This window comes from Tachypleus tridentatus, chromosome 13 (assembly GCF_004210375.1).
Source record: "Tachypleus tridentatus isolate NWPU-2018 chromosome 13, ASM421037v1, whole genome shotgun sequence".
Classification (NCBI taxonomy): domain Eukaryota; kingdom Metazoa; phylum Arthropoda; class Merostomata; order Xiphosura; family Limulidae; genus Tachypleus; species Tachypleus tridentatus.
Genome location: NC_134837.1, coordinates 210,861,665 through 210,870,931, shown reverse-complemented (window position 1 = coordinate 210,870,931; position 9,267 = coordinate 210,861,665). Strand labels below are relative to the sequence as shown.

The window sequence follows — 9,267 nt, the reverse complement described above, 5'->3', positions numbered from 1 at the left end:
TACTCACGTTACGCTTTCTGTCCGATAGACTCTCTCGCGCTTAAATGTGGGAGGTCGAGCATGGACACATGTACAGATTTTTTAATTTTTTTTTAGCCAGATCGTACTTACAGATAAGTAACATACATAAAAGGAAATGTGTTACTTGTTTGTTTTTCGGTACAAAGCTCTGTAATGGATTCTCTGTGGGAAATTTAAACCTCACTAATGTTGACTTATTGCTAAAATAATCCAAACACTATTAGCTGATTTCTTTTAATTCGTTAAAACACGTACATTCTTTCCACTTCACCTTTTTTTTTTAATATTTTGAAAAGCCATTTCTTCGTAGGTAGTTTTTGTCGTTAAGCCTTTTTATACACATATATTACTGTTAGGCCTTTGTACACAGATGTATTATTCCTTTCTTAAACTTATCTTTATATTTTCGTATTTGTCCTCAGGTATACACTTAATTATAGATTTAGATAATCCTATCGGAGCGCATGCATTGTATTCTCAATTGGGTCATTAATTACCGACCTTTTAATCAATCTCTTTGCCACAATTAATAGTTATTTCTAAGCATCACTGTTGCTTTTATTTTTCTACATCCTTCTAGCAGAATTTTAAAACTTCGCCCCATGTAGGCCCAATTTCCTGGACATCGTTCACTAAAAACAAATTCAAGAAATACTGTAGCAATTTTTGTTGTTTTTTTGTTCATAAACTAAGTCAGAATTTTTTATCATAACTTAATAGTTTGGATTTAAATCCATTGCGATTGAAAAGCTGAGATATGAATTTTTTCTGTCTCAACTGCTTGTTTTGTTTGTATTTAAGCAAAAAGCTATACACTGTGTTATCTGAACAGTGTAAAAAACAAGTCGATATGTTTGTTTTTTGAATTTCGCACAAAGCTACTCGAGGGCTATCTGAGCTAGCCGTCCTTAATTTAGCAGTATAAGACCAGAAGAAAGGCAGCTGGTCATCACCACCCACCATCAACTCTTGGGTTACTCTTTTACCAACGAATAGTGGGATTCACCGTTTCATTACAACTCCCCCATGGCTGAAAAGGCGAGTATGTTTGGTGCGACGGGGATTCGAACCCGCGGCTCTCGGATTACAAGTCGAACGCCTTAACCCACCTGGCCAACAAGTCGGTAATTTGAGAATTAATAAAAAGACCGATTCTTTGTAAACGAGTTATAAAAAGTGAGAGTTAGTTTTTATTTGTTATTATAAAAATTAGTCATATGTAAACGAAAACTAATAAACATAATTTCCTTCGTGACTGAAAAATTAACAACAAAATTAAAAGTTCTCTAAATATTGAATTTTGTGAGAAATTCCATAAAGGAACTTTCTTTTGAAAATTTCGTTTTATCTTACTCTATTATATTTTTTATCCACCTAACCAAAAAGTATTTTTCTTGACTTTCTTCGTAACCACACATTTCTGATATAATAAACCCACGTTTTTCATATAATTTCGCAAGTTCCTCAACTTCCGTCCACGTCAACTTGTAGCTGAGAAGCCACTTGCAAGGCTGCATTGTAGTGAAGGTCACGGACAGTTCTGTAGCTGAAAAACTGCAGGTAAAACTGGCAAGATACATACCTTTCTTTCTAAAGAGTGTGATCAAATAATTCAGTCTTTCTCGCTTCACTTTTATATCGCAGGTAGCTTTAGTTTTTATAAAACTGTTTATATTTAGTTTCTTAAAGTTTTTCTTAGATTCGATATTTGTTAAGTTTAAAGAACTTTTATAACTACAATTAGTGAGCTTAGTATCGGTGAAGGAGTTGTTAGACTTACAAACGAGTTGTCTATACTGCACATTTATGCCTAAAATGTAAGAGAAATACTGTTGACCGTGAAACACGTACTGATTAGAACGAAACACGGTGTAATTCGAGCGTCCAATGGCCGTAACGTATGAATCTTTGGAGGTGATTGGAACTGAAAACTTTACTCCTAGGTCAGCGTCTCGATATGTATCATGTAAAATAAAATCAAAAAGGTCGGGGTAAACCACATTCATAGGCCACGTAATTTTTCTTTCCCACAAGGCGGTAAGTGTCTTCTTTAACTGATATCCCTTTCTTCCAGAAAGTAAAAAGAACCAGCAGGTACTTTTAGAACCTGATTGTATCCACTTTTTCTCACCTCGTGTGTTTTTGCACCCCAAAACAAAGTCCTTATCACTAGATCTGTCCGATTCGATCCAACTGACGCCATTGTTGTCAGCTCGAACTCCCATAGTGGCCCATCTGCTGGCGTGTTGGGATATTTTTTCAACGGGCTGTTCAAAAAGGAATTTCAAGGAAACTGAAGAAAAGAATCTGTAAATGTGGTGTGAAAAGTAAGAAGAGAAAAGACGTAGAATATCGTACACCGAATAATTCCAGTGTTGAAAAAAAGTGAAGACATACAATTCAGTTTGTTCACGTGTAGGGCTTGACAAAATCATAGAGCTTACCCGCGAACGTGGGCTATTTTCAATACAAGATTGTTCACGTCGATCAACCAGCTCAGAGCATTCTTTGCCTAGACACGTTTGCCACATCCCAACCGAATTTAGCAGCGTAACTTTGATAAAATCTTCGCACTTCTGTCCACTGATCGACTCGATGACAAAACATAAGATGATGTAACCTTCATCGCCCGAACACCGGTTTGATCCCGGAGGATGAACAAGTGGTCTGGACAAAATCAATTTCAAAAGATTTGTAAAGTTGATTCTTCGGTGATCCCCCTTATTTTCGTCTTTGCCCTGATCTCTGATATCTTCAGTTTGACCAGTGGAATAGTTTAGTACTCGACATTCTAAGCCCGAAGTTTGCATCAACAGATGTTCGATAGTTATTCCATAGACTCCCTGGTCTAACTTGCCGCTCTCGAACGTACTCCAAGGCAGTAATTTGTGCAGTAATCCAGAAAATCCGAAGACGCGATTGTTGAGAACCAACTTTCGGTCTTCGGATAGCTTCAGCACAGCTAGTGCAACCAGATAATGGGAAAGACTGCGGGACCTAAAAAACAGATTTGATCTCATGGACCGATCTGAGAACACCTGTCGATACACGAGATGATTTTCAGCTACGACACCAAGGAATCCGTAAGAGCGATTCTGGTCCATCATTAGTTGAAGAATCGACGTCTCGATGTTCAAAAATTCTGGAGGTGTAGGATACAGGGCCTTCAAACCTTCGGGATGAGATGGAAAAGAGTAAAACACTTATTTCATTTTATAAACATAAATCTAAGCTGTTCTTTGTTTGTTTGTTTTGTTTTTTGAATTTTGCGCAAAGCTACACGAAGGCTATCTGCGCTAGCCGTCCATAATTTAGCAGTGTAAGACTAGAGGGAAGGCAGCTAGTCATCACCACCCACCGTCAACTCTTGGGGTACTCTCTTATCAACGAATAGTGGGATTGACTGAAACATTATAACGCCCCCACAGCTGAAAGGGTGAGTATGTTTAGTGCGACAGGGAATCTAACCCGCGACCCTCGGATTACGAGTCAAATGCCCTAACCACCTGGCCATGCTGTGCTATAGGGGACGTCTTGAAAAAAAAGAAAAAAGAAAAGATAATCCTTGACGTAGAGGGAACAATAGTAATACGACACGGTCAGCTTACAGTTATAAATAGTTTAAAGTGAAATAAATCCGATTTATATGTCTTATTAATATCAACAGAAAATTTTAGAATTCTGGTTTTAACTAAACAACTTAAGGTTTGATGTTGGATTATCAAGAGATGAAGATTCTAGTTGTTGACTTTACCTTTAAACTTTAAACTTTACGTCTTTTAAAATTGTCTTGTTTAGGTTTTTCATTTTCGTTTATTTATGTATAAATTATTGGAGGTGCCAGTAATCACGACTGACAGGATGTTATGAGAAATTGATATCTAGGATAACCAAGAGAGAAAAATACCAGTGAAACTAAAACTACATTCATGATCATTCCAAATAGAAACCTGAAATCCCGATATTTGATTAGAAACAATTCTTCTCGGGAAGGTTATAAACAAGAACTTGAGAGATTAAGAAATCTCCTTTTGGTTTTCAGAACCGAAAGATAAACCAAATTTAAGAAAGGATTCCAAACCTAATTCTAATGTGTAAATGACTCATGAAAGTGGTAAGTTACACTTCGCAGAAAAGCACTTGTTGTGTATGGCAACATTATACAAACAAAGTATCACCCGCTGTTTTTTTTTTTGTCGTATTTCAGTCAGCACGAGGAACCTCGTCGGCACTGAATATAGCACTCTATATAACTCTATATTCCGGAGTTGGTGACCTGGGTTCGAATCTATGCACTACCACAAAGTATTCCTGCACATTAAGTTTTAGGCACGTCATAACAGAGAATTGTGAGTTGTTGCTGACTGGCTAATTTTCCTGTGGTAAGTAGTACAAAATTAGGGACTGCGTTTACGCTTAGTAGTTTTGCCATAAATATAAGTACAAATACCAGTTAAATACCATAAGAAACTATGAATGGGCCGATCGCAGTCCACTGGCTAGCGTGCGATACAGTGGATCCGATAATATGGGGTTCGTGTCCCGTAACCACCTCAAAAAGACGTGTTCTATACTTTGGATCGTGCGTGCGTTGTAAGAGTAACGGTCAAAACCGATTATTCGGTCAGACTTAGCCTAACAGCTTGCGGTGGGTGGTGTTGACTGTCTGCATTCCTTCTAGCCTATCAGTTCGAAATTAGTGACCGCTAGCGCAAACAGCCCTCGAATAGCTTTGGAAGAAAATCAACGCAACAATAAACTATATACACACATGTACACAATACGCTAAGGCTCTATGGAAGCACAGCTGTATGTCTGTGGACTTACAACGCCAGAAAACGGCTTTCGATACCCGTAATGAGCAAAGGACAGATAAGTCATCGTGTAGGTTTGTACTTGACTTCACACAAAAGAACAACAACAACAATACTTCAGGTGCCAAACTAAAGTACACGTACGAAAACTAGGCTATAGAATAAACTATATATATATAATAAGAAAGACACCACAATATATTATATACACTTCTGTTTAGGCCCTAGAATAAAATAACATTCCTCTAACTAACATAGCGACGTATAAGGTCGTTCAGATTTTATAACTATACAAAACCCAATCGCCGCTTTACATTTATGATAATATGCCTGTGTGTTAGTGCAACAGGTGCAATAAACATGCCTTGTATAAAATAAGCACGGCCATAATATCTCATTAAAAACATTCAGGTTTCCTTGGAACGATACAAAGGTCAAATAGATTCAGTTATACGTCTTTCAACATCACACCACCTACCATATATATTAAGGATTTGACGTCCTGTAAATAACTACAATAAGAGAACGAATGCATAAAGAGGGTGTAAAGTTGGACTTTTTTACTAAAGTCCAATAAAACTGCTTGGTCATAAAAAAAGAAACAAAAACCTTCTTGAATATTAAATGTATATAAACTGCCCCCTGGATACGATTTTCTCAAAAATATTTCCAGTTTTATTATATAACACATATGAGCGTAACCAAGTGGCTATCGTGCTGCGCTTTTGATCTGAAGGTACATGGTTCGCGTCCCATTACTGCACAAGCGCACTCTGCACTTTGTGTGTTATAACATCAACAGTTAAATTCCACTATTCGATAATATAGTATGTCAAGAGTTTGCGGTCGGTGGCGTTAACTAACTATCACTTCTTTAGGCTTTCAAATTTATGGATGATTAAAATAGTCTCGTGCAGCGAAAATCTGAAATAAATTTACTGAAGAAAAGAAATAAATAATAATACAGTAGTGAGGAAAAAATACATCTGGATATTTCAGTTAGACGTAAGTCATATAGAGAAACGCTTAGATCTGTTAAGAAAAAAAAAAGGAGAATACAAAATAGGCTTAACATATTTTTTAAACCAAAGGAAAACAAAAGGTACAAAGTAGGCTTAACAGATTAAAGAGAAAACTACCTGTTTTAAGAGAGAGAAAAAAGATGGTATAAGTAGACTTATACTGTGAATAATGGACGACACCAAACAAAAGGTTTCTTATCGTCATTACAATGAAGAACTTAGTTTGTATCTTTTGCAAGTAACCAAAGAGGTTTCTAGAAATTTTCAGAATGGTTTAGAAAATGTGTGGCCCCTGTAATGACGGGCCAGGCTTGGGTTATTGATTATGATGTCAAGTTACAGATCGCATTGTTGCCGAATACGCTCTGCATTTTTTAGCTGTGAGCACACTTTAAGAATAACAGTTAATTCTACTATTCGGATCAAAGAACCAAATAAAACCCTTGCGGCGGAGTGTATCGCTAGCTGCTGTCATTCTTTTTGTTGTTTAAAATTAGGGAAGCACATACCTGAACTCTACAGGTCTTAGATCTACATTCTTAAGCTACCTGTGTATAAGATGCCTTACGGTCGAAAACATTCAATACTGTTTTTTGTGGGGGGTGTTTTTTTCATAGGCATAGATACCGTTACCAACTAGCAAGTAAGTAGTAATTTGAACGGCATTTAAAGGTTCCTTGTTATTGTTATCGTACATTAGTGCGGGTGAGATAGTTAACACTCATTGTCCCATATGCCTTATCCTCTTGGTTCGTATACTGCCAAATGCCTGGAACCAAAAAAATAAAAAAAACCAACAAACTACTGCTTTATGACAGAAAGAGGTTGGCGGGAATTTCATAGTCAATTATACAGAACTACTTGAACATAAGTTATAATACTGAACTATTCATTATCCATGTTGTATAAAACCATTAGCAAAAACAAATAAATAGAAAGATGAATACAGGTTTAGATAAGCTGTTGTTTTTTTGAATTTTTTTGTGGGTGTGTGTTTCTGTTTTTGTGGTATAAAATAAACATTTCTCTTACAGGATTTCAGTGTCCTACAAACTGGAATAATATTGTAGAACATCTCACAGTTATTAAAACAAATTGTCGAAACTCTAACACAGTTATTACAATAAATTCTAAAAACTCTTACACAGTTATTAAAATAAATTATGGAAACTCTAACACAGTCATTAAAATAAATTATGGAAACTAATACAGTCATTAAAATAAATTATGGGAACTCTAACACAGTCATTAAATTAAATTATGGGAACTCTCACACAGTCATTAAAACAAATTGTGAAAACTCTTACACAGTTATTAAAATAAATTATGGAAACTCTAACACAGTCATTAAAACAAATTATGGAAACTCTAACACAGTAATTAAAACAAATTGTGAAAATTCTAACACTGTCATTAAAACAAATTGTGAAAACTTTAACACAGTCATTAAATAAATTATGGAAACTCCAACACAGTCATTAAAATAAATTATGGAAACTCTAACACAGTCATTAAAATAAATTATAGAAATTCTAACACAGTCATTAAAACAAGTTGTGAAAACTCTAACACAGTCATTAAAATAAATTGTGGAAACTAATACAGTCATTGAAATAAATTATGGGAACTCTAACACAGTCATTAAAACAAATTGTGAAAACTCTTACACAGTTGTTAAAATACATTATGGAAACTCTAACACAGTCATTAAAACAAATTATGGAAACTCTAACACAGCCATTAAAACAAATTGTGAAAATATAACACAGTCATTAAAACAAATTGTGAAAACTTTTACACAGTTATTAAAACAAATTGTGAAAACTCTAACACAGTAATTAAAACAAATTATAGAAACTCTAACACAGTCATTAAAACAAATTATAGAAACTCTAACAGTCGTTAAAACAAATTATGAAAACTAACACAGTCGTTAAAACAAATTGTGAAAAGTCTAACACAGTCATGAAAACAAATTGTGAAAACTAACACAGTCATTAAAATAAATTATGGGAACTCAAACACAGTAATTAAAACAAATTATGGAAACTCTAACACACTCATTAGCCCTCTGCTAGTACGGCGGTATGTCTACGGATTTATAACGCAAAAATCAGAGGTTCGATTCCCTTCGGTGGGCTCAGCAGATAGCCCGATGTGGTTTTGCAGTAAGAAACCACACACGCAACACAGCCATTAAAACATGTTATTGAAACTAATACTGTTATAAGAACAAAGTGAAGACGACTTCCTCCAGACAGCAATGTCGTCGTTCCTATGTTGGAGAAATCAACCGATGCTTTTCGTTTATAGTTTTCCAAATTTTAGCTTGAATTATTCATTTTACATATCTAAAAATTTGAAAACTTTGATGTTGATGAAACATTTAATCCTTTTCTGTTCTATGAATTCAACTATAGAGGTTTAATTCTAACAATATTTACTATATCCAGTACCGTTGAGGGCCTTCTTCTAATGGTAGAATTCATTAGGCCATCCTAGATATGAAAGAATAGCAGTCTGGCATTTATGGTATCAGCATTCATAAACAACTATTTTTATGGTGTGACTTAAATTAATTTAGTGAATTGAAATTATTATTGGATTATAGGTCATTTCCAAATAAGGTTTATTAAGACGTGGATTAATAACACAGTATTATTTATTATCATTATGTTTTGTTAATTAACTTTGCTATCGGTCAGAACTGGTAAACCAGCAAGTTGTTTTTAAACTAATAGTATAACATTAGTTGTTATGAATTAACTGAACTTTAAAACTGTTCTATAAACAGAAGTAAACAACATCTGTTTATAAGAACTAAACACAATAGTTCGTCAGGAGTAAACGTTACATCTGTATGATTACACTGTACATACTTTAAACAAATTAAGTTAAACAAATTACCCAATATTGATGGGGTCCATTGCTGTAGACAAAATACGGTTATCACGAACCACATTTTCATTGCGAGAATCTCAAATGAAGGTCCGTTTTCCACACATACAACTAAGCGCTTCCTGACCACAGTTGAACAAGGAAACCACTTGAATTTTTTTTTTGAACACCTTTCTGAAATACTACAACGTGTATGCTATAAGACGCATGCGTGCGACTAGCAGAATCTCAATCTCGTGTTGACCACCTTCCACATTTCGTGAGATGTCTTGTCACTGGTGCACGTGCCTGTAACGTTACCGCCCCGTGCCAATTTGGAGATTTTGTTGGTTGTTTTTTTTTTTTAAGTAGGTTTAACGAATTACATAAACACAAGTTTTTAATCTGTATGTATTAGCTGGGAAATTTTTTAAAATGTCAATAAAAGACTAGAGAATTAGCATGACCGTTGAACTCTGTAGGATGTTGCAAAGGAAAGATATGTTTATTCATTGTTTAATTTATACACACAC

The 9,267-nt window shown here is 35.0% G+C and overlaps 1 protein-coding gene across 1 annotated transcript; it reads right to left on the bottom strand.

Moving 5' to 3' along the window:
• Nucleotides 1-215: 215 nt before the first annotated feature.
• On the bottom strand, nucleotides 216-8,930 carry LOC143239588 (uncharacterized). Its single transcript, XM_076480809.1, has 2 exons — nucleotides 8,765-8,930; nucleotides 216-3,193 (listed from the first exon to the last, which is right to left on the bottom strand). The coding sequence occupies exons 1-2, from the start codon at nucleotides 8,823-8,825 to the stop codon at nucleotides 1,371-1,373; spliced, it is 1,884 nt and encodes a 627-aa protein (XP_076336924.1). The 5' UTR covers nucleotides 8,826-8,930; the 3' UTR covers nucleotides 216-1,370.
• Between the last annotated feature and the right edge of the window lie 337 nt (nucleotides 8,931-9,267).